The following is a 26,114-nucleotide window of genomic DNA, read 5'->3' on the forward strand; positions in this document are numbered from 1 at the left end:
CCCGACCGCCTTTGTCGCCCCAGTAACGATGTTTTTTTACACACCACACCAGGTACCTACTTGAGGCTGAGTTGACCTAGTGTAGTCCCAGGACCGGTTGAGATAATTGTCACTGGTGTTGGCCGTGAGCGGGAATCGCAACGTGTTAACCACCTTGCCACCGCTCCCCACTGAAATACAGACACCCACATACAGCCACACCAACAGACACATTCATATATATATACATACAGACATACAGACATTCATATAAACACATATACATACATACAGACACATTCATATAAACTCATATACATACATACAGCCACAGCGACAGACACATTTATATAAACACATTTACATACAGACATACAGACACATTCATATAAACACATATACATACATACAAAGATAAAAACAAAGATCCCCCATATAGCCTTAACAGACTGTAGGGGCAAGTGCTGTTAGCGAGCACCTATGAAGGCCGGAACGGTACACGAGGGGGTGGGTGGCCAGCACCACGCCCGACCGCCTTTGTCTCCCTAGTGGCAATGTTTACACACCGCACCAGGTACTCATTTGAGGCTGAGTCGGCCTAGAGGAGGCCCGGGACCGGTTCAGATAATCGTCACTGGTGTTAGCCGTGAGCAGGAATCGAACCCGGGTCGCCAGGTTCATAGCGCAGCGCGCTAACCGCTACACTATCGCTCCCCACATACATACAGACACACCGACAGACACATTCATATCAACACATATACATACAGACACAGAGACAACGTCATACACTTTCATATAAACACATTTACATACAGACACAGAGACAACGTCATACACATTCATATAAACACAGACATACAGACACATATACATACATACAGACACAGACACACCGACAGTGCAGCGATGTTAGCCGTGGCCAAGAATCGAAATCAGATCACCCGGTTAATCGTGCAATGCGCTAACCGCAGCGCCACCACTCCCATCCATATTACATTCCAGCACTCGTTTTGCATTCAACGTAACATCCATCGCCCCCCCGCCCTCTACTTGTCCACACGCCCACTCGCAGGCCACGTGCTGAGGTCACCTTGTTCCCGCACAGGGACGGCTGTCACCGGGGGTGCCCTGTCATATGTCGCACGTTTGGCTACGTACGGTGCGAAAGAAGTTGAACATACGATGTAAAACGAAAGACACACTCCGACACGCTCCCGGTTCAGCTGTAACAGGAATGAGGTCGCTCTATCACGAACAACAAAAAAAACCCATCCAAATTACGGCACTTAATTCGGGCTATAATCGCTACAAGCCTGCCCGGCGCGGAATGGCTTCTTGGAAACTCGTGATTACTCGTGGCTTCCAACATCGCCAAGAATAAACACGGCGGTTCCCGGTCGCCACTGGAGGAAGGTTGGTAATGTCCGTCGGGACGAGGCCCCCCTCTTCTGTGGCGGTGGGTGAAGATGAGCCGCGCCGCGTGTGAACACTCGAGCAGACAGACAGTGAGTGACGTTCGCATTTTTCCCATGATCTCTCACTTCACCCCCCCTCCCATACGGATAAAGATTCACCACCGTATTCTGCCGAGTATGAGACGCTCCGGAAGAAAAGACCCCCCCACTCCCCACACCACCCCAAATAAGTGCTAGATTAAGCTAGTGCGGGGCCTGTAGCGTATGTTACAAAGGGGCCCGAAATAAAGAAATAAACACATAAATATTAAAACACGAGTTTTTTACTAGCATAGTAAAGTAATTGTACTTTGTCATTTGCAATACAGCCAGATAATACGACAAATCGCTAACCTTAAACACCCAGTCGTTCGTAAAATTTGAAGGCAGTATAGTACTATAGTAATAGAGCAAGTGCAGAATCACTGAACCGGAATTGATAGCTTGAAATCATTTAGCGCGGGGCCCTTGAAAGTGCAGGGCCCGTAGCTACTACACATGTGTAGTAGCTACATGTGTAGCTACATGTGTAGCTACTACTACATGTAGTTGAAGTAGCTACTACACATGTAGCAGTTCGTACATATGTTATAGCTGCTACATATGTAGCTACTTGTGCTACTAGGATCATCCGGCAATATTTTGCGCCCGGTGTCAATGAAGTTGTACGAATATATCACAGGCTCATACGCTCAGAGACCCAATTATAAGATGCACCCCCGACTTTTACTATGACAATACGGAGGCAAACGTGCGTCTTATAATCCGGATAAAACGGCGACGCAACGGTCGGGTTATGTTCGCGTTGTTGTTTAATGGTGTTAGGTGTCCTAAAAAATGACGCTGCTACTGGGCGATTGGAGGCAGTCGTCCTCCAGCAACAACGGAGGGCAGAGGAGCGACGCTCACAACAACGAGCTGAGCGCCGGGCGGTTAAAACGCGACAAGGTGGCACAGTGGGTGGGCACAGCTGTGTGCATCTACCGGTCATCTCAGTCAGCCGACCCCATGGCACCACCTGGGTTTGTCCAGAGTCCTCCTGTCAGCAGAGAGCCTTCGACACTTCGCGTGGCCTCAAAGTGCACCTGGCCTGGCACAGACGCCGTGGTGACGTCACCGTCGGGTATCCTAAGACTTACTGATGGGATTACTTCGCTACGTGGTCCTGTTATTATTATTATTGTAATGAATAATCGTTGCTGCACTATCGTCATCATCCATGGTCCATGATCTATCCACTGTCGGATGAAGGCCTCCTCACGCCATCGCCCATCACTCGCGGTCCTGCGATGCCACAATCCGCCTGGTCACTCCTGCAAACGGCGTCAGCAAAGACAAAGATCCCCCGTATAGCCTTTAACAGAAGGTTGGGGCAAGTGCTGTTTGGGGGCACCCTGTAAAGGTGGGCACGGCACACGGACGGGTGGGTGGCCAGCACCACGCCAGGCCGCCTTTGTCTCCCGAGTTGGCGATGTTTTCTCATCGCGCTGGGTACAGTGCTCATTTTGAGGCCGAGCCGACCTAGGGGAGGCCCATGAGTGAGTATGAAATTCTAGATAGGAATGTAGAATTTCAGCCACGGACATCCAAGTGCTGCCAAAACGTTCCGAGTAGAGTTGCCAACAAACCTAGAACAATAACAATAATCATCATGATGATGACATGTGATACATAATTTATTATTGAACGGATGAGTGAGTGGAACACGCGATTTGCTTGCGTCAACTTAAGAAATAATAAACATCTTTGGTGCCAACGCCCAGCAGGGACACGACCAAGGGAGTGCAGGTGCCAGGCCTCAGTGAGGACGGTACAAACTGTGACTGTACAGAGGTTGCGTTGCCTGTACAAACCCTGTCTGTGACCGTGGGTGTGTGTGTGTCTGTGACCGTGGGTGTGTGTCTGTGACCGTGGGTGTGTGTCTGTGACCGTGGGTGTGTGTGTGTGTCTGTGACCGTGGGTGTGTGTGTCTGTGACCGTGGGTGTGTGTCTGTGACCGTGGGTGTGTGTCTGTGACCGTGGGTGTGTGTGTGTGTCTGTGACCGTGGGTGTGTGTGTCTGTGACCGTGGGTGTGTGTGTGTCTGTGACCGTGGGTCTGTCTGTTTGTGACCGTGGGTGTGTGTGTGTGTCTGTGACCGTGGGTGTGTGTCTGTGACCGTGGGTGTGTGTGTGTCTGTGTGGGGAGCGGTAGTGTAACGGTTAGCGCGCTGCGCTATGAACCTGGCGACCCGGGTTCGATTCCCGCTCACGGCCAACACCAGTGACGATTATCTGAACCGGTACCGGGCCTCCCCTAGGTCGACTCAGCCTCAAATGAGTACCTGGTGTGGTGTGTAAACATCGCCACTGGGGAGACAAAGACGCCCGGGCGTGGTGTTGGCCACCATCCCACCCCCCACTTTTGGCCTTTATAGGCGCACGCTAACAAGCACTTCCCCCAAACAGTCTCGTGAAAGCTATATATGGCGGGGGGAATCTTCATCTTTGCCTTTTGTAAACGTGAATGCGTCTCTCTCTCTCTCTGGCGTGACCATCCACTCGTCTGCGCACGCAGCTCTCACCACTCGTCCGTGATTCTATCCGGGCCAATTCAGCGCGTCCTCTGCGCGGACAAAGCGCGTCACCTCGCCGCTAATGCGACTGCGTTCTAAGCGCCCGCGCGTGTAATCCCATGAGCGGCGACACAGGGATAGAAATCCGCGGAAGCTCCGTTCCGTAACTTGTGTCCTTTATATTCTTGGTTCTTTCGGTAAAGTCACCACGTAGAAGGGAAACAATAAAATAATAAAAATATATAAAACAATAAAATTATCAAGACGTTTCGACTGCAACACAAGCAATCATCATCATGGGTGTGAAAACCACAGCAAGAAAATGTTCTTGCTGTGGTTTCTTGCTGTGGTTTTCACACCTGATGATGATTGCTTGTGTTGCAGTCGAAACGTCGTGAGAATGTTATTGTTTTATATTTTTATTATTTTATTGTTTCCCTTCTACGTGGTGACTTTACCGAAAGAACCAAGAATATGAATCCCTGCAGTTACGAAAGCTTTAAATCAAAACTTGTATTCTTTATTTAGTTAAACTATTTTAAAATGTACGTATAGTTCTTTCATGCGTCGATCTTTCTTGATGTCGGGCTACAGAGTGAGGCTCGAACGACGCGTCGATCGATATCGATTAAGATCGATGGTTAGGCTCAGGGTACGTGCATAGAATCAACTGCGTAACATTGTAACCGGCACTCGTCATCAATCAACTGCTAGATATTCCGGCGGCTTCGGTCAAAGCCCATCACATCGCGTAAGAAGCTATTAATATTACTGTATCCATAGTACCTACCTTTGCGTGCAATATGACAACCTCCAGCCGCTGGAGGCCGCCACAATCATCGAAATGTAATGACACAAACATCGATTCTCAACAAACAAAAAAGTCGCGACCCCAAATTCCCGACAATCCCATTGATTCACAAGGAGGGGATGGGCGCAAAACGTCACGCACTAAGCAAACGTGAGCGGAGAAACAGCACGAAATGAACTCGGATTAATTTCCCGTCGGTAAACCCCTTTTCATTCTGTTGTTGTGTTTGTGTAAGATGATCATGCGTATATAGTACGTCAATTGCAAACTCTGCCATTGTGAACTTCATCCGTAACCAGATTCAATCTCCATTGAAAACTCATTTCTTTAGAACTGCTTTTTGTGTGCTTAGCTCGTTGGCATTCGCACCTCTGACTAGCACGCGTGGCTACGTACGGTGCGAAAGAAGTTCAACGTACAGATATACCCAGGTGCTTCCCACGGGCCCACAGTGTGATCTGACATCTGCAGTGCTTAAAGCGAACCCAGGTCCAGCTTGTAAGAGACACGTGATGCCTCAACGGGGTCTTTCCTGGTGAAGTATAACCTCCTGGACTGTACGTAGAGTAGAGAGGAAGGCCCCCTCCGATACCGGCATTAATTCAAGCAACCCTGACTCTGTTCATGAGACACTGCATATCGAAACCAGTTCCTACCTGTACGATCCGCAGTTCGCCAGCCATGATGCCAGCAACCATGACTCTGCTGATGAGACACTACATGTCGAAACCAGCTCCGACCTGTACGATCCGCAGTTCACCAGCATTGATTCCAGCAACCCTGACTCTGCTGATGAGACACTGCAAGTCGAGACCAGTTCCTACCTGTACGCTCCGCAGTTTGCCAGCATTGATTCCAGCAACCCTGACTCTGCTGATGAGACACCGCATTACAAAACTCGTTCGGGGTTTTGCTTATTTTGAAATCAATGATGCACTCCCAGAGGGCCGCGCGGTTGATCTGTTGTGTAAGGAATATTTTTTTTGCATGTGAAGAGACGGTGATGTGAATTAGACGAATTGTTGATTATTTTAAGTTTCTACTATACTGTATATGTTTTTTTTTAAACAGGGATGGCTCATGACTAAGTTGGTGAGATTAACAAAAATGTGAGAAATATAATCGCAGCAAATAATGCGTCTTTGGTCAATACAGCAGTGGGAGGGGGGGGGGGGTCCATTGACCATAATTCACCACGTTAGTCAATGCGGGTTGGTGAAAGGTAAATTGAGCGGAGACCCAGGGCTGGTACAGATTATATTACTCGCCACTGATGTCAACACTCGTGTTGTAGTCGGGAATTGAACTCGGGCCGCCGAGCTCACGGCGCAGAGGGCTAACCACAACATCCCTCAAACCAGGCGCGTGCTTTGTGCGCCGCTGCTGCTGCTAATGCATTCCCGTACCAATGCGTGCAATTGGTACGATTCACAAACCCATCCAGTGTCCTAACTCAAATCACAGACCTGGTGACTCTCGCCTGTGACCACGCCACCATGCGTCGCAGGTGCTATAGGCTCTGCAGCGGAGCAATGCTGTTGGGCAGCAGATAGAAAGCCATCGTTGTACTGTATCCTCAGACAGATATGCTCTCCGGCGTACACCAACCCGCACTGACCAGCGTGGTGAAGTATGGTCAGGGATTCATTTCTCATTTTATATTTTTATGCCCCCCCCCACCCCATAACCATACGGACCCCCGCATATTTGACAACAGTTGTTATAATGGATGTCAATATTGTGATGTATCTTTCCAGAGCTCAGTCCCGGACAGCTCCGGCTGACAGTCAAATAAAGCCCCCCTCGCTCCCCACCGCTGACCCGCACTGTGTGGTGAGCCCCCCCCCCCCCCTCATCCAGCAGTGGAATGAGAAAGGCCTGCACATGCACACGTGGTACCGTATTCTGAACCATTTAAAAAAAATGTAATTCCACGTGGCCAAATATATTGAGTTTGGGACAAACAGACAGACAGCAGCAGCATCATCAGCAGCACCAGAGCCACATAACGTGGCCAGGTGGCATCGGCTCAGAGCCGAGCGAAATCCGCGGAAGTTTTGATCGCAACGCCACGTGCACTGCAGCATTGTACAAGGGTGCTTAAAAACACGCTTTTATTAAATGTACTAGTTATGGCAGAACTCCACGACTCCAGGAAGTGGCCCCGAAGCTTGCCATAACGTAAGGGGACCGTGGCCAGTTACAGCCAACGTCAGTTGAGCGTGGACAATTAGATCCAAGCCGAAACATAACATATAAAAAAGATTGTTTAAATTTGTTTTTCTTTTTTATGATAGAATATAGTATTGTCATCAGTATGACATAAGTATACCAAGATTGCAGTCGATACCACCTTGGGAAGTGAGTTAAAATTGAGTTACAAGATTTGAGGATACAACAACGACAACAACAACAGCCAGAGTGAGTTAAAATAAAGCGTGTAAAACAATGTTTTTTAACACTTCTGCTGAGAATTTGCAACAACACCACGAGAAATGTTGCTGCCTCCGGGCTCTGGAGATCACCTGGAGAAGATTCCAGGCCACGCGTTGACAACGATGGCGAACAAGTCGAGACTTCATTGACTTTTTGAAGCTATTAACATTACATTTGATATCATCTTGACTTGAAGCTTTCGTTACTGCACGAGTTCATATTCTTTGGGTCTTTCGGTAAAGTCACGTAGATAGATTCAAAGAAAATAACAAAAAAATAATAATAAAAAACTACGTTTCAGGAAGAAAAAAGAGGAACGCTTGTGTTGCAAAACGTCGTAGATTTTTTTTTATTTTCTTTGAACCTATCTACGTGACTTTACCGAAAGACCCAAACAATATTTGTTATCGTGTCATAGTGTATTTTCTGTTCTTTTTCCATTAAAAACAATAGTCCCAATTTAAGTGTTAACATTTTTTGAAAGCACCCTGTCGCATTTGTCGTATTCTTTAGATTGTAAGACCGCTGCGGAGAGTTAAATGAGCCCCGAAGTCATTTGCCGGTGTCAATAGTCATACAAATCTGGTTTCTCTCTCTCTCTCTCGAACACACACACACACCTGATTATAAGACGCTCCCCCAACTTTTGCTTTAAAATTTGGGAGGAAGGTGCGTGACCAGTTGGAGGAGTACGGTATAGAGAAATGCAACTCGGAGGCACTTACTCATTGTTTTTTTCGGTAAAGTCACGTATGTAGAAATATATATATAATTTTATTGTATTTCTACATACGTGACTTTACCGAAAAAAACAATGAGTAATTTTATGCAGTCACGAAAGCTTTAATTCTTCGGAGGCACTTGTTCTCATGCTAGTTGGTCTCCCCACGCCGTGGAGGTCATGGAGGTTGTCTGAACTATACTTCGCCACGCTGGTCACAGCGGGTTGTTGATTAGAGAATGTGTGTTCGGAGGTGGAGGGTGGTCTTCATCCAGCAGCGGAGTGAGAATGGACGCCGGTTAATGTGGAATCGGGGTGCACTGGCCTGACCCGGATCGCGCTTTCGCGGAATCTCAGCAGCCTTGAGCCCGGGAGAAGTTATTTACCAAGGCCGTTGTTATTCTGTACAGGCTGCTTCGCGGCCTCTGCAATGCCCCGCGTGTCACAAGTGCGATACATATTCTTGGTTCTTTCGGTAAAGTCACGTAGAAGGGAAATAATAAAATTAAACATAATAAAATAAAATTCTCACGACGTTTCGGCCACAACGCAAGCAGCCGTCCTCAGGTGAAGAACAGAGCTGTCGGAAAGACAGCGTCCCAATGATCCCTTCTACGTGTACCAAGAATATGAATCCCTGCAGTCACGAAAGCTTTGAATCGAAATTTAAGTGCTATACAGTACAGAAACAAATCCACTGTTGTCCTAACGCGCCACTGTGCTCCCACGTCTCTGCCTCCTCCCCTGGCTTCCCCAACCCCGCGCTGACCAGCGTGATGAAAGTTACGGTCAACCCCCTCCCCCTACCCACGGCTGACTGACGTACGGAGCGAAAGAAGTTCAACGGTGCAGTGCGTACGACCGAGAGCGGCGTGGTGAGGTGCTCTCCAATTCAGCAGCGGGACGAACAAAAAGGGGGCGCTGTCAATTTCATCCTCATTATTCGCGCATTAGCGACGTCTCAGTGATCACGGTGATGATGACGATGCACTTTATGGATTTTATTGTGGGAACGGCTTAATGAGCGCCTCCGAACGCAAACACAGCTCCTAATCAAGATGCGCGTGTTTACGCGAAGCCCCCTACCCTACATTGACCGCGCCCACGAGTCGTGGATGATGATGATGATGGGTTTTATACGGACGTGTGCAGTTTGTTTAATGCAAACTCCCGAGTGGGCACGGCCCTGGGCTTGTCGGGACGGGCAAAGGTCAAGGGGCAGCTGGCGTGGCGGTGCGAATGCACCCGGAGCAGGCACGGTGAGGGTTGCTCTACAATAGTCCCACCAATTAGTATTATTATGGTATAAACAAAACAATAACCCCCCACCCCTTACCCCACAGAGTGATTTGACAATGTCCAACAATCTCAAGATATGAAAGGGAAACTCATCTGGCAACCATGCAGAATTTGTATCACACGCCTGCGCTCTGCTGATGGGACCCAGAAGGTCTGAAACCGGCCCAGAGTTTGCTTGCTTAAGCGAACCCTCGTGGACAATATTGGTCTGGGAAGCCAATAAGCCGATGGACTACATTATTTTAATATTCCATTCCTATGTGGAGACAGAAGATCATTTTGCCTCTATCGGACTAAAAGATGCACCTTTTTTAACCTCGTGCTTAACATAAAAAGTTGGGGCTGCGTCTCATAATCCGGTAGGTGTGCACGCGTTACCAGATCTGTATAATCATATTGACGCCGGGTGCGTCTTACTTGCCGGAGCGTCTTATAATCCGGACGAATACAGCATGTGTTTTCTTCATGGATAACACATCTCCGTTAGTTCAATAATAACAATCCTCAGAAATTCAGTGGCAGCGTGAGTCGCGGTTTATGTTTACAACATTCATAGCAGAGCTCGGAAAAGACAATGGCTCGCTGCAAGTTGGCAGCCCAGCCGAAGGGGAAGTGCACGCAGTCCCAACCTTGAGCTCCACTGAAATGCGGCTCTTCTCCTCCCAAGGTTCCTCCTGCCGTGCTCCAGCCGTGCTTCAGCCGCTTATGTAACACGGCCCTCGGCGCTGTTTCATGCGATAGGACAACACGGATCAAATACACAAAAACAAAGATTAACCCCCCCCCCCCCAGCCGTATAGCCGGTAACAGACTTTTATTTAAAGCTTTCGTGACTGCAGGAATTCATATTCTTTGATGCAGAACAACAACAATGAATTCAATTATTGTGATGGTCGTGTTGATGTTTGTGACGGTGACTGGCGATCGACGTATCTCATGATGGTGGTGATGATGATGATGACAACCCATATCGACGATATTAAGGTGATGATATTAAATTTTGATTTGGAGCTTTCGTGACTGCAGGAATTCATATTCTTTGGTTCTTTCGGTAAAGTCACGTAGATAGAAAAAATTGTTTTATTATAATATCAAAAATTAATAATTATTATAATTATTTTTGTTCTAATAATAAAGTCACGTGGATATATATGGTAACAGACTGTTAGGGCAAGTGCTGTTAGCCAGTAGCAGCACCTATGAAGGCCGGCACTGTGGAACACGAGGTGGGCTGGGTTGTGCCAGCACCACGCACCGACCGCCTTTGTCTCCCCAGTGGCGATGCTTACACACCACACCGGGTACTCATTTGAGGCTGAGTCGACCCGGGGGAGGCGCAGCACCGGTTCAGATAATCGTCACCGGTGTTGGTGGCCGTGGGCGGGAATCGAACTCAGGTCCGTAGCGCAGCGCCCTAACCGCTACACCACCGCTGCCCCCCCACCCACACTCATGACCCCCCCCCCCCATTCCCTCTCCACTCTTCCCCTCCCCCCAACGTCCTCTCCCTCCTCCTTCCCCTCTCACCCCCTTTATTGTTGAAGTCAACAATAAAGGGGGTGTCTAAAAAAAAGATTGCATTTTTTACTCTTGTCCTTTAAGCTATTTCAACCAATTATTAAAGTTACACGTATATTTATTCATGAATTAAAACATTTTTTTAAATTACACGTATATTTACGTATCCATTTTTTTATTACACGTAGATTTATGTATCAATTAAAACAATTTATAAAATTATACTTATATTTATGTACCAATATATTTTTTTAATTACACGTATATTTATTTATCAATTAAAAAAAATTCTCGGGAGGGGGGGGGGCAAACCGAAGTAACAAGAAGAACCTTTAAAAAAAAGAATTATGTTCCAAAAATAAAAACCCTCGATATTTCAAGAGCCGCACAATTCACTGCGTGGGTGAATACGAGATGGTGGTGGTCCTCAATAAACAACTGTCAAGAAGCAGGAGGCATTTAAAGAGCAGCACCGCAGGTTGTCGAGCCCTTGCCATAGCAATGTAGGGCGCTCTTACCAAATACTGCCCTGAATTATTATTATAATAATTATAATTGTGGATAATGAGTGGCGTGTAATCGCACACTCCTCTCGCGTCACCTTGTCCAAACACCGCGCGCTGTCCCGCGTTTCTCCGGTTTTCGCTAAAACATCCGTCGCTTGTTTGGCGACTCGCAGATGGCAGTGAGGCGGTGATCGCTGAGAGGTTAGATGTCGATGTTGATCGTCCGCTCTCCAGGTCACGGCATGCCCTCTCTAAGTACAAACGTAAATTAGGAAAAGGGAGTTACAATATTGTTTCGCAGGTGTTTGGTGCAGTGTCCATCGTTGCAATTGCTTCCTTTGGATTCTTGAGTTATAAGCGAAACGACGAACATCTTTCACGGCATAAATTCCACATTACTGTGGTGTGGGCCAGTCCATCCGTCAGACAACCGTGTGTGCGTTGCCCGAGCAGAGCGCTGTCACTCTGTCACTCCACTGCTGGCTGCAAGCCACACGAATTATCTGGTGATGCAGCTGCTGAGTTGTCCAGTGGTGTCACGAGCACAGTTAACACACAAATAAAAACCCCTCAACACATGGCTTTAAAATGAATCAAACATATATGAGGCACGTGACTGAACCGAAAGAACCATAGAATATAAATTCCTGCAGTCACGAAAGTTTTAAGTCAAAATTTATATATGAGGCAAGGGGCCGTCCATAAATTACGTCACGCACCTAGGGGGGGGGGAGGGGGGTCAGACATTTGTGACGAGGGGGGAGGGGGGTTTGAGATCTGTGACGTCACGTCAAATTGTGCAACTTTACATAAATATTATTTAAATAGAATTGTTATAACAACACTAATTTTTATAAATTTTCATTATTAACTATTTGATTATTTTAATTTAGTAAGGTCACCTTTTATTTATTCCACGAAGGAGCATTTTGCTCCTCCATGGGAGAATGGAGAAACATACATTTTGTAAAAAAATGTGAATGATTGTTACTAAACATTTTGATTCTAATGATTAAATGAATATGTGATTGTTATAATTGTACTCTCCATTTTGCTTCGTTCTACTACAGAGTTTCAAGTAGTTTTTTTAATTGTTATAATAACTTTTAATATTTTATAATTATAAGAGAATTTCAATATAATATTCTGAACATCTGCAGTTTTAGTTAGACGTTGAATATTTTCAAGTTCATTTTATGCTAAATTTAAGTTTTCCAACGCCTCCTTTTTAATAAATGTTTTCTCCTACAACATCAGAGCGCAGCGCCACATTAAATACGCACTACAACGACAATAGTTTAAAGCGATTTGAAGCAAGTTTTATTTTCAAAATGGAAATATGGTTTTGGGGGGGGGCAGAGCTTTGTGACGTCATATTTGAGGGGCGGGGGTCTGACTTTTTGTGACGCCGTGTGACGAAGGGGGGAGGGGGAGGATAAAAAAAATCCGCCCAAATCGCGTGACGTCCTCATAGTGATGTAGTTTCACAGCCACGGTGTTATTGCCGGATGCATTGAGTTCACTGGTGGATGAGGGCCCCCCCCCCACGCCGACGCGGGTTCGCGAGGGTTTGTTTGACCATACTTCACTATTCTGGTGGTCACATAAACAAATGCATGGGAAGTGCCCCCAGTGACTCAGCCTAACCTCACAATATCCAAACCACGCCTACCTCGCTCGAGTGACGTAGGATGCACCCAACCAATTGGAAGCCCGCTAAGATCCTCGGCCGGGTCGGTCCGCGCGGGCGCACGTCTCGACCAATGAGGCGCGCCGTCTTTGGCGAAGCCTGCCCACTGTCATGGCTGCGCGCATGGCAACACGTGTGCGTCTCGTGTAGCCTTTCATCGGCAGAAACGTTTATCATTTAAACGTTGCGTTTGAGTCCCTTTTTGGATTATTATATACCCGGTTTCCCGACCTACCAAGGTAAGGTTCACAGCGAAGGTACGATGTTTGGGAACACAACTCACGCGCCCGCAAGCTTTGGGGGTCTGTGATGCTCTACGCAACGCTTTGGATGTTACAGGAGCCGGGGACCGCGTGTACACCTATACACGTGCAGCTCAGAGGAGAGCTGAGCCGAATGAGAACCGGGGACTGTGGGGGAACTTGCATTTTGTACAGCCGAGAGGTGGACATAGCGAGAAGCCGCGCGCGCGCGCGTAACCATAGTGGTGAATGTAATATGTATCGGTGGTAAAGTTAATTTCGGACCCGGGACACTATGCGAACCGGTATTGGTACACCTCACACGAGGAGATAAACTCGTGTTAACAGGGGACGGTGTTTGAACTTTTACAGCTCGGAAGTGAGTCTACCCAGAACCACAGGGCAGTATGTGAACCTATAACTCCAAAGATCAGCGGTTAACCTCCTTGGAAGTTGGGATGTGTGAACTTATTCCCGTACATCTTAGCGGTGAATCTAACGGGAATCGGAGTCAGTAGGTGAATTGTGAACCTATATGGTACTTTTGCAATACAATAGGACCTGGGAAGGTGGGTGAACCTATAGGCTACAGCTCAAGTGAAATTGTTTCCATGATCAAGCGAGTAATGGTGGGGGCGCTTGTCCCCATTGACGATGAAAGCTCCACATTGCCATGACCGAGACCAGGATATACGTATAACGAACACGTCGTGATGTAGCCAAGGGGGTTGAATCGATAAGAATAGTGTGTGCGAATAGTGGTTGTAACCTATAAACCCGTGGTTAGCTAATTGTTTATTGTGAAGCATTGTGCTCGAACGAGAGCTCTAGGTGGTGCTTATAATGTAATTTATTTATCTAGGAAGACTTAGTTATTCAGAAGGGCCCTGCAGCACAGGCGGAGTTTTACTTCCACAATAAAATGAATTACATATTTATCTGAAAAAGTTTTACAGTTTGTCCATGGCTCTGCTGCATTGGGATGTTTGACCAATTCCATTCATCTGTGTTTGGCTTCGGTGTGGGGAGAAAAACCCTAGACCTATACCAGGGGTTACCTACTCAAAGCTCCTCACAGATACATGCATGAATCCAATACACAGTTTATGAATTCTGAGCTAGAACACCTAAAATGAGGTTTCAAATCGGAACATAAAACAAACTGAGATGTAAGTCGTAGAGTTAAAAATAACCCACAACATTTTACAATTCCTGTAATAAGGCCGTCCCTCGACGAGTTGTTGATGTTACGGCGTTACACAAAAAAATCTCAGAGTGCAGTAAAAGCGACATCCCCACAGTGCAGCTTTACATTTAACACGCAGCATACTGCACGCACCTGATGATTGGGAATAACTGCAAATATGTTTATCTGGGATTGTCAGAATTGAAAGTTCGAGAAACACAACTAGGATTACCACGTGTGATTTTTTTAAAAAGCAGTGTCGCTACTACCACGGTCACTTTCCACGAACTGATTCCTCTACCCGCTCACCCACGCACACTAACCAACTCGCCACACTGCAGGTGATGACACTTCTCTACTGCCTCTGTCCATGCTCTTCTCCACTTTGAACTTCCCTCCCGTGGTTTTTTCCAAAAAACTTCCTCCAACCTCGCTCAATTCGAGACGCGTATCGTATTAACTCTCGACTATTACACCTCCAGCGGTACTGTTTGTCGTTAACTGTGTGGCGTCATCGGCCTTTGGGCCTGCGCTTGGCGACCACGATTACAAAAAAATAGAAAATTGACGGGTGCCGCTCACTCTGCTCATCATTCCCCAGGCGCAATGAGGGGCGGGGGTGGCGGTCGCGGCGGAAGAGGCGGCCGCGGCGGAAGAGGTGGTCGCGGCGGCCGCGGTGGACGAGGAGGAGGTGGCCTCTTCCGCGGACAGAGCCGCGGCGTGCGCGTCGTCGGGCAGTGGCAGCAGGTGACCCTTGACCCGGAGTTCCTGGCGAGCGGCGACCTGGACGGTTTTGTGTGCATGGAGGAGCTGCACGACTACACGATGGTGCGGCCCGAGGCGATCGAGAAGGAGGACCAGAGGAACAAGCGCAAGGCGGCGGCGGAGGCGGCGGCCCGACCGAGCCCGGCTAAGAAACTGAGAACGGACACGGACTCCGAGCCGACCGAATCGGCGAATGACGACGGCACCGCCGGCGGCGACGACGCCGACGACGCCGACGCCACCGCGATTCGTAAAGAGGCCAGGAAGAAGAAGAATGAGGAGGAGGGGAATAAAAAGACGAAGAAAACGAGTAAGAAGAAGAGGAAGTGGATGGAGTTGGAAGCCGCTTTGGAGAAGGAGGCGGCCGAGTCCGGCGTGGACGTTGGGTACGACGCGGGTGACGATGATGAGGGCAACAACGATGATGAGGCCAACGAGGAGATGGAGCCCCTGGGTGGCGAAGAGAAGGATGAGAGCGGCACCAGTGGAAGCAGCAAGAAGATGAAGAAGAACGAGAAGAACAAGAACAAGAAGAACAAGAAGAACACAAAGAAGAAGATCGTGGATGGTGCGGAAAAGCAAGCGCCGGCGAGCGAAGGTAGTGGCCGTTTCGTTTGTCTTGGTAGAACTCTGGTGTCGCCTTCATTGGTTTTGTAAAAAAGTTAACTGGAATTTTTTTCTATTTTATCCCGATTATACTTTTCCGTGTCACCTCATGAAACTGAATATGCAGTCGTATCTCCTGCCATGATAAAGAGCGTCCAACAGCCGTGGATACAACAGAGCTTCCTCTTAAGATCTCTTTAAAGGGGCCTCTGGTCCACACGGTCGAGGTGGGCAGCACCTTCCCACCATCTTCACGTGACGGTCACGCCGGTAACTTAAATTCTCCGAGCTGGAATTGAACAAAATTAAGCGCAGGATACAATTTTGTCCGGGCCATCTCCCCTTTCTCCTCTTTCTCCTTCGTCGTAGGCGGCCCCAAGAAGGCGACGAGCGGCCCCAAGAAGGCGACGAGCGGCGCCAAGAAGCGCCCGTGGACGACCGTCGCGCTAGACGGCGAGGCGCTGGAGGGGGGCGTCGCCGCCGACGTGTCCGCGTGGCAGGGCCTCTACGTGCCGGAGCCCGTGCTGTGCGCGCTCGCCGAGATGGGATACACGGCGCCCACCGCCATCCAGGCGCTCGTGCTGCCCGCAGCCATCCGGGACCGGCGCGACGTGCTGGGGGCCGCCGAGACCGGTGCGTGCCCGTGCGTGTGTGTGTGTGTGAATGTTGAACACGCACGCACCCGTGTGTGTGTGTGTGTGAATGTTGAACACACACGCGCCCGTGCGTGTTTGTGTGTGTGAATGTTGAACACGCACGCGCCCGTGCGTGTTAAATCTAGATCGGTAAACCCATTTCTGTAAAACTGCTTTTTTGTGTTTATTTTGTCGCCCTTCCTCCGGATCTCCGATTCGCGCGGATGGCTGCGTACGGTGCGAAAGAAGTTCTACAAACGTACTTGCCCCGACAGCCTGTTGAAGGCTATAGGGGTCGGGGGCGGGGGGGGGAATCTTTGTTTTCGTGTGCTCCGTCGCTCGTTGTGCGAGAGTGGGGGGAGGGGGGGGTTTCCACCGCTCGCGCTGCAGCCACATCCTCCTCTCTCCCCAGGCAGCGGCAAAACCCTCGCCTTCGGAATTCCCATGATCCAGCGAATCCTTGAGTGGAGGGAGAGCCGCGAGGCGGAGCAGGCAGACGACGGCGCCGAGGGAGAGATGGGCGACTCGCACGAAGGTAACCCGCAGAGAGAGGGAGAGAGACGGGTGACTGGAGGTCGCCTGTGATGTCATAAATCTAAACGCCTCTGCGTGCATATCGAGTTCATATTGTAACGAAGCATCTCATGCAAATTCGAGAAAATTGTTCAATCTCATCATTGACACCTTCGGGAGTGCTCTTTGTTGCTGGCCACTTGGCGCTTTGAGCCTATGGTTCTGTACTCGGTAACCGAATGTTTTATCTTTATTACAATTCTGCTGGAGTAAGTCGATTGACTTCGCTTGACCATGCTTCCAAAGCGCCCCAGACTTATTATCTCGGGGAAATTCTAACCAACTTCGTCATCCTCCTCCTAATGTTCCCCAAGGAGACAAAGTCGCAGAAAACGACGACGTTGTCAACGACGACGACGTTGCCGCCGACGACGACGCCGACGACGACGCTGCCGTCGGCCCGGAGACGGGCGTGCTCGACTCGCAGGGCCGAGGCTGCGTCCGCGTCGTCGACGACGTCCCCATTGACTTCGACCCGACCGCGGACTCTCACGCGCCGGGGGCCGTCGCCTCGAAGCGCGAGGCCTGGCGGCCGCGGCAGCCGCTGCTCGGTCTCGTGGTGACGCCGACGAGGGAGCTGGCGGTGCAGGTGAAGCAGCACCTGGACGCCGCGGCACGGCACACAGGTACGTTCGCCTGATCCCGTTCGGGGTGCTTTAAAAAAAAACAAGTTCACACTTGTGAAAATTTGCAACAACAACGCCACGGTGACATGCGCTGCCGCCTCCGCGCTCTGGAGGCCACCTGGAGAAGATTCCAGGCCACGCGTTGACAACGATGGCGAACAAGTGGGAGACTCTTTGACTTTTTGAAGTTATTAACATTACATTTGTTAGCATGTTACAGCGTATTATTCGTTTTTATTCCATTAAAAAGTGTTAACATTTTTTTGAGGCACACTGTGGAGATAAAATCACCCCCCCCCGCCCCGTGTAAGTATGGCTCTGAAACACCGAGAGTCGTCCCTCACACCACGGTTTTTCTGTCCCTGCGTGTTGTACAGGTCTCGTGTTACCCATGATAAAAATATACAAATTATCATTAATAACTTTTTGGGTTAGATCGTCCGGGAGGGATGGTGCCAATGTTTAGCCATCCCCTCCGCCACCCGACAGGGCCAATCAAAGTTTGTCGCGTGTGGGGCAGATGTGCCGATTGATTTTGGTTTTCGGCAATAAACCGGAACGTTGAAAACTAAGGAAAGAGATTCTGACCTTTTTTTTAGGGTCTGTGGGGCGGCAAGAGGTTATCGTTGAAAATCGGCATTGGGCGATACACGGCGATCTAATTCAAAATAAACGAATTCTGAATCACAACATTGGACGTGGAAGCCGGCGCATAAAAGCAAAATAAAATACCGATGAAAAAAATCTCAGAATGAACAGGGCCATAGCCCTGGTATTCCCGTCAGATATTTCTTCTCCTCAAACTCTTGCCACTGGATGGCAGACGTATCGCGCGCGACCAAGGACAGAGGTGGCGCCCTTACACAGCGGCGCATTAGAAACGCAGCGAGATGTCATTTGTTTTTTGTGTAATTTTTTTGTCCATCTGAGAGTGTAAAAATTGTTGACATTCATCGAATTGCAATTAAAGCTGCAATATGTAACGGCCGTATTGATTATGGCACTGCGTAGTAACGTGTTGAACGGCGCGCAAACCGCATATAATCAATATTTTGCCCCCGTCGTACCCCACCGCTTGTGACGCCGTGCCCCCCAGGGATCTGCACGGCGGTGGTGGTGGGCGGCATGGCCCAGCAGAAGCAGCAGCGAGTGCTGAGCCGTCACCCGGAGGTGGTGGTGGCCACGCCGGGGCGGCTCTGGGAGCTCATCCGCGAGGGGCACCCGCACCTCACCCACATGCGCTCGCTCAGGTGAGCACCAACGGGGTGGGGGGGGGGGGGATGACTGTCAACTCTGTCAACCGAGCCACCTGTGACACCTGTAGCATCGCGGTTACCTGAACCGCACTGCCAGCACCACCCGTGTCAGCCGTGTGACCTGCACCGCCCACAGCAACCGCACCAACCTTACCAACGCCACCCACGTCACTCGTATTGTCCCCTCCTCCCGCCACCCCAATTACTCTACCCTCCCCCACGCTCACCTACTACACCCCAAAGAACTCGAGTCGCAGGCTTCGTAGCACTGTGCGCTAACCGCTATGCTACTGCTCACCATTTACACCCATGCGTACATGGGCAAAGACCCCCCGTATAGCCTTCACAGACTGTTGGGGCAAGTGCTGTTAGGCAGTAGCACCTATGAAGACTGGCACGGCACACGGAGGGGGTGGGTGGCCAGCACCACGCCAGTGGCGACGTTTACACACCGCACCAGGTACTCGTTTGAGTCGACCTAGGGGGAAGGGAGGGCCCCGGACCGGTTCAGATAATCGAACTCTGGTTGTCATCCGCGAGCGAAAATCAAACTCGGGATCGCCGGGTTCCGTCAGCGCAGCGCGCTAACCGCTACGGCGCCGGCTCCCCCACGCACTGCCAGGTGCCTGGTGGTGGACGAGGCCGACCGCATGGTGGAGCGCGGTCACTTTGCCGAGCTCTCTCAACTGCTGGAGCTGCTCGCCGGCACGGAGTTCAACGCGCGCCGCCAGACCTTCGTGTTCTCGGCCACGCTCACGCTCGCCGGCGCCGCCGGGAAGCGGCCGCTGCCCTTCAAGCAGGGCAAGAAGCAGGCGGCGCCGTCGCGGCAAGACGCCGGCGGGAAGCTCGAGATGCTGATTCAGCGCATTGGCATCCGAGGTGACACCTCAGCCCTAACACGTTACACCTAGCTATTACCCCTAGCACCTAACCATTACCCATAGCACCTAACTCTTAATCCTTACCCCGAACACCTAACCCTTACCCCGAACACACAACCCTTACCCCTAACAACACAACCCTTACCCCTACCACCTAACTCTTAATCCTTACACCTAACCCTTACCCCTTAACACACAACCCTTACCCCTTAACACACAACCCTTACCCCAAACACACAACCCTTACCCCTAACACACAACCCTTACCCCTAACACACAACCCTTACCCCTTAACACACAACCCTTACCCCGAACACACAACCCTTACCCCTACCACCTAACTCTTAATCCTTACACCTAACCCTTACCCCTTAACACACAACCCTTACCCCGAACACACAACCCTTACCCCGAACACACAACCCTTACCCCGAACACACAACCCTTACCCCGAACACACAACCCTTACCCCGAACACACAACCCTTACCCCTTAACACACAACCCTTACCCCGAACACACAACCCTTACCCCGAACACACAACCCTTACCCCGAACACACAACCCTTACCCCGAACACACAACCCTTACCCCGAACACACAACCCTTACCCCTTAACACACAACCCTTACCCCGAACACACAACCCTTACCCCGAACACACAACCCTTACCCCCGAACACACAACCCTTACCCCGAACACACAACCCTTACCCCCTGACCCCAGGCAAGCCGAAGGTGGTGGACCTGACGCGGCGCGAGGCGACGGCGGAGACGCTGATGGAGTCGCGCGTGCACTGCGACGCCGACGACAAGGACCACTACCTCTACTACTTCCTGCTGCGCCACCCAGGCCGCACCATGGTGTTCGCCAACAGCATCGAGTGCGTGAAGCGCCTCGCCGGGCTGCTGGGTGCTCTCGCCTGCGAGGCGCTGCCGCTGCACGCCAACATGCACCAGAAGCAGCGGCTCAAGAACCTGGAGAGGTTCGCCGAGCGCCAGAGGTGAGATGGGGCGGGGGGGCAACACCGGTGGTGGTGTAGGTAGTGGCGGTGGTCGTGCAGTTGGTCGGTGGCGATGGTGGAGCGCCGGGCGGCTAAATGCGCAGCAAGTTGGCGCGGGTGGTGCGTCGGGCAGGTCACCTCGGTCAGTCGACCCGTGGCACCTGCCGGGTCTGCCCCGTGACCTCCTGCCGGCGGGCGTTCGATGCTTCACGTGGCCTTAATGTGCACGTAGCCTGGCACAGGCGCCGTGGTGACGTCACCGCCGCTTAGTGGCGAATGGCGGTTGTTGTCGCTGTTTGTTGAAGTGGTGGTGGCGGTGGTGATGTACGTATGTTGAACTTCTTTCGCACCGTACCTTGCCAAAACGTGCTTTTCGGAGGTGCAGAAAATGGTGGTGGCGATGTGACTGTGTTGGTGGTGATTGAGACGAAGATTTTTTTCGTGCGCCACCTTGTGCCGTGCGTGGCGTCGAGTGCAGCGACCTGGCAGCCTCCTGCGAGATTTTCTCATGGGAATTTCTGCCATTTTCTCTCGATGCCTCTGCGTCCGGCGATGCCCACGTGAAACTCTATTCGCTTGACGAGGATTTCAGTTCGATTCACGGCCTGTGATGACGACGATGACGAAAGGTGGTGATGTGGTGGCTTCGTCCAAACGATGCGTGTGTGCGCGCGTTTCCGTAATGGTTGCTCGTGAACAGCACTTGCCCCAACAGCCTGATAAGGCTATACGGGGGGGGGGGATCTTTGTGGTCTTTTTTCCCCCCCCGTACTAAGCGCGTTCTCGTTTGCAGCTGCGTGCTGCTGACCACAGACGTCGCGGCCCGTGGGTTGGACATCCCGAACGTGGAACACGTCATCCACTACCAGGTGCGCGGTGCTGCCCTTCCGTCCGTCCGATTGCTGATCGTGATGAAAGCGCATTTCTGTTTGCAAATCAAACTATAAACCATTTTTTTTTCTATTTTACCAGGCAAGGCCCACTGAGCTATGTAGCTCTTTTTCAGAAGCGACCTGGCCACAAATGATAGCTCAACGAAAGTGGCTCATCACGTGAACATTTATCGCAGCCGAATACTCTAAACACACAAGAATAGAATACTTCACTCACCCAGCTTAATAACCATTGCTACAGTCTACATTATAGACTGCCAGTACACTCACCAAACTTAATAACCAGGCTACAGTCTACATTATAGACTGCCAGTACACTCACTCCGATTTAGAACCAGGCTACAGTCTACATTAGTGTTTTTTTTATTCACTTTATTTGTATGATTATTTTTCTATCTACGTGACTTTACCGAAAGAACCAACGAATATTCTAAAAACACGTTTCTAACTGTGGAGGGAAAAACCGGAGGAACCCGGAGAAAAAATTACGCAACCACGGGGAGAACGTGCAAATTCCAGATATACAGGCTCCCGGGTAGGGATCGAACCCACGACCTCCTGTATACCAGGCGAGGTAGTTAACATCTAGCCACCGTGGTACAAATGCAGCCAGCGTGCTTCTCACCGTCGTCCTGTCACCCTGAATGGTCGCAGGCGGTCTTGTCGCTCTTCGCTCTGCCTCTTGAATTTGAGTCATCCTTAATGTTGAACCCTAAGAATCCGAAATGTATCTTTTGGCTGCCTTCAAACACCTCGTGCTAATGATGAGTGCATGGTCTTTGCCACCTCCTCCACCCCTCCCTTGTCTTTTTCGCATCCCAATTGTCATCTTTGTCATCATCCTTCTCATCATCGCCATCTTGTCACCATTGTTATTGTTATGATTATTATTGTCATCGTGGTTTTCACCATATTTTCACCGGCGTTTTCTTTTTCACCGTCGTCATTATTTCCCCATTATCGCTACCATCATCGCCTTCATGGCCGTCGCCACCGCGATGGTCGTCGCGTCTCCATCGTCAGCTGCCGCGCACGTCCGAGACATACGTGCACCGGAGCGGGCGCACGGCACGCGCCACACGCGAAGGCTTCAGCCTCATCCTCGTGGGGCCGGGCGACGTGCCGGCCTACCGCAAGATCTGCCGTGCGCTCCGCGGGGACAAGGAGCTGCCCTGCTTCCCCGTGGACCCCCACAACCTCACCGCCGTCAAGGTGAGCGTCGTTCAGCAGAGGTGGGGGCCGGGGGGGGCGGTGATGGCGATGGCCGTCTGGAACGCTCTCTTTACACTTTTAAATCATCTCGATTGAAAACTCATTTCTTTAGAGCTGATTTTTGTGTTTAGTTTATCCTTCCGCCGTACCTCTGATTCGCTACGTACAGTGCGAAAATTGTTTTTTTAACATACATACAGACATAGTGTTGCTGATGGGGGTGAGAGTGATCGGGATTGGGGAGAGGGCGGGTGGTGGTGAGCGTGGCGAGGGTGGTGGGGGAGTTATGGTGACGGTCGTGGTGTTGATAAGGGTGGTGGTGTTGGTAGTGACGTTTATGGTGGAGGCTGTTTGTTTCTGATGGCAGTGATTGTGGCGTTGATGGCAGTCTTGGCGGTTGTTATGCACGTGATGGGAGTGGTGGTGGCGGCAGGACTGATCATGTTGGTGATGGTTATGGGGGGAGCGGTAGTGTAATGTTGCAATGTTGTGCCATGAACTCGGCAACCCGAGTTCGATTCCCGCTCAGGACCAACACACGGGGCTGATTATCTGAACTGATTTTGGGCCTCCCCTAAGTAGACTCGGCCTCAAATGAGTACCTGGTGCGGTGTGTAAACATCGCCACTGGGGAGACGAAGGTGGCCGGGCGTGGTGTTAGCCACCCACCTCCTCGTTTGCCGTGCCGGCCTTCATAGGTGCTCGCTAACGGCACTTGCCCCAACGGCCTGTTAATAAGGCTATACGGGTGTTCTTTGTCTTTGGAGATGATTGTGTCGCGGGTTGATGGTTTGGCTGTTTGCGGTGCCGCTGACTGATGTTGGTCGCATCGCCGATGGCTCCGCACGTTGCTGACCGTGACCCCGCGACCTCTCCGCGTGCGTGCGCGCGCTGCAGGCCCGCGTGGCGCTGGCACGCAGCATCGAGAAGGAGCTGTACCACCACAGCCGTGCGCAGCATCACAACTCGTGGTTCCAGAAGGCGGCGGACGCCATGGACATCGAGCTGGAGGATGACATGCTCATGGGTGAGCCCTCGCGCCGTTACAGCGCCCGCCCTTCGCCTCGCCCCGCCCGATCACTTGGCTCCTCTGCCCGCGTGGAAATATCCTCCGCTCGCTCGAGCGACTACCACGCACGCGTCACCTCCGTGGGCAGGCAACTCGAGGTCACGCGTCGAGCCGAGTCGAGTCGGATTTGACCCCTAGAATTCGAGTTGATGGACAAACTTCCATCGTCGCCGTTGTTATCATCGCGGCCACTCGCGTTGTCGCGCGAGTTGAGCGGCTCTTTAGCAGAAATACCTGCGAAAGAGCTGTTGTCAGATTAAAAGTATTTACACTTAGGCTTTTGCGACCAATATCCATAATATAGGTTTATTGGGGAAGATGGCGTAAATACAAATGTGTCGTTAACCACATTTATCTTCACAAATCCGCAACATTTTGGTTGGTGGCACGTTTGGCTCCCCGGTTTGCTTCCACTCGGCCCAATTTCCGTCGTCGTGAATTCGGGCGAATCCCGTGAAACGAAATCAGGCCCAGAGACTTCGGGGCTGGACTTGAGCGCCGGCGCGTTTCTCCTCTCCCGCAGGCGGCGCCCGCTCGGAGGACGGCGAACGTCAGCGCCAGTGGCGCCTGCAGTCTTTGAGGAAGCAGCTGGCGCACCTCCTGGCGCAGCCCGTGTTCCGCACCGCCAGCAAGACGCGCTACCCCACGCAGTTCGGAGCGCTGGCCACGCCGCCCGCGGCCTCCGCGGACGGACGGGTCCCGGCGTCCGCCATCGCGGCGCTGCGCGAGGGGAGAGTCGGCAGGAGGAAGGCGGCGAAGGGGAAGCAGAAAAAGAAGCAGAAGCCGCAGGCGCCCGGCGCCGCGAGCTAGACGGCGGTCGTCGTCGGCCGAGGACGTCGGCTCGCGGACACTGGGGGGCGGGGGGTGGGGGGGGGTTTTGTGGAGCGACAGCAGCCCGGCTGCTTGTCGCCCTGAACGTGGTGTCGGCCTGCCTGGGTGTCAGCGCCCCGAGCAAGGAGCCCTCCTGTGAGGGGGGGGGGGGGAGTCTCGAAACTCGGTTGGAGCTGTCCGATGGAAAGGGTCGCGGAAACGAAGTCGCGAGGCGCTCGCGCCTCTCGTGTGGACGGAGAGGTTTTTTTAGAAGTAACTCGAGAGAGGCTTCTTCGTGACGCCGTCAACAGGGGCTGTTGCGTGCAACAGGGGCTGTTGCGTTTCCCACTGTTGCCAGTGGGAAATTTATTTGCCTTGTGACACAAAACCAATCGCACAGTAATACCGTTAGTTTAATAATAGAGAGAGCGCCATTTAAGGGACAACGAGGGGTAATTGCATAGTCGCTGCTGGGTAACTTGTATCCAATCAGAAGGGTTCCACCTGGGCCCAAGGTAACGGGCGGAGCTCGTGGATATGTACGGGAACCATCTGGAAGGTTCCACGAGGGGCGTGGCTAGAGGCCGAGCTTAGCTCCGCCGAGAGCAATATAAAGAGAGGCAGTGAGAGGAGACTCTTGGTCGGTGTGGGAAGCCTGGAGTCCGAACTGCATCACCGCCTACCTCTACTCGCCACGGGCCACGTCGTGGGCTCTGCCAGCGAAGGCTTCTCTCCTCCCAGCGAGCCGCCAGCGAGCGAGAGAGAGACGCCGCGACGGTGGAAGAGGGAGAGCGCGCGTCACGGCAGGAGAGAGAGAGAGAGGGAGAGCGGAGCTGTGCAGTCATAATAAATAAAGGACGCCAGGCAACATTCGTCGTGGAAGTGCTTTATTACAATATGAAAGCCCAGTAATACCGATGGCCCAATAATACCACAGCGCATCATAACAATAGCGCAATAATACCAAGAACCCAATAATGCCGATGGCGCAGTAGAACAATAATACAAGTTGTACAAATTGGAATATATTTGGGGGAGGGGGTGGGAAACCTTTCTTTCAAATGTAAGCATTTCACATCCCCGTGTTGGCCTACCTTTCTACCCTTGCGTTGTTCCAAGTCGCAGAAAAGCCATGGCAGGGCTTTGTAGGCGTTCGTGTGAACGCTTTCGGGAGGCAGTGACGGCAGCCGAAGACGATCCTCAGATTTGTTGCAGCGCGGAGCCTCGCGTCGTTACGTCCGACAAGAGAGACCTCGACAGACCCCCCCCCCTTCACCCCCCCCCCCACCCAGTTTGATGGACGCACCTCCGATTAGCACCGTTGGCTACGTACGGTGCAAAAGAAGTTCATTCATACGAATAAATGGACCCCCTCTCTCCCCATAGCA

The 26,114-nt window shown here is 51.2% G+C and overlaps 1 protein-coding gene across 2 annotated transcripts; it reads left to right on the forward strand.

Annotated features, from left to right (window-relative positions):
- Nucleotides 1-13,015: 13,015 nt before the first annotated feature.
- DDX24 (DEAD-box helicase 24) lies at nucleotides 13,016-25,594 on the forward strand. 2 transcript variants are annotated; one of them, XM_032962925.2, is made up of 12 exons: nucleotides 13,016-13,227; nucleotides 15,000-15,761; nucleotides 16,139-16,402; nucleotides 16,817-16,939; nucleotides 17,292-17,603; nucleotides 18,700-18,853; nucleotides 19,482-19,738; nucleotides 20,466-20,742; nucleotides 21,536-21,611; nucleotides 22,659-22,847; nucleotides 23,745-23,874; nucleotides 24,440-25,594. In XM_032962925.2, exons 2-12 carry the CDS (start codon nucleotides 15,005-15,007, stop codon nucleotides 24,724-24,726), a joined length of 2,826 nt encoding a protein of 941 aa, XP_032818816.2. In that variant the 5' UTR covers nucleotides 13,016-13,227; nucleotides 15,000-15,004; the 3' UTR covers nucleotides 24,727-25,594. The 2 variants fall into 2 exon arrangements, with proteins under 2 accessions (XP_032818816.2, XP_075926588.1); XM_076070473.1 differs by having other exon boundaries at nucleotides 13,016-13,209.
- Nucleotides 25,595-26,114: the final 520 nt, after the last annotated feature.

This window comes from Petromyzon marinus, chromosome 29 (assembly GCF_048934315.1).
Source record: "Petromyzon marinus isolate PM22_M1 ecotype Great Lakes invasive population chromosome 29, UKy_Petmar_22M1.pri1.0, whole genome shotgun sequence".
NCBI classification, from domain to species: domain Eukaryota; kingdom Metazoa; phylum Chordata; class Hyperoartia; order Petromyzontiformes; family Petromyzontidae; genus Petromyzon; species Petromyzon marinus.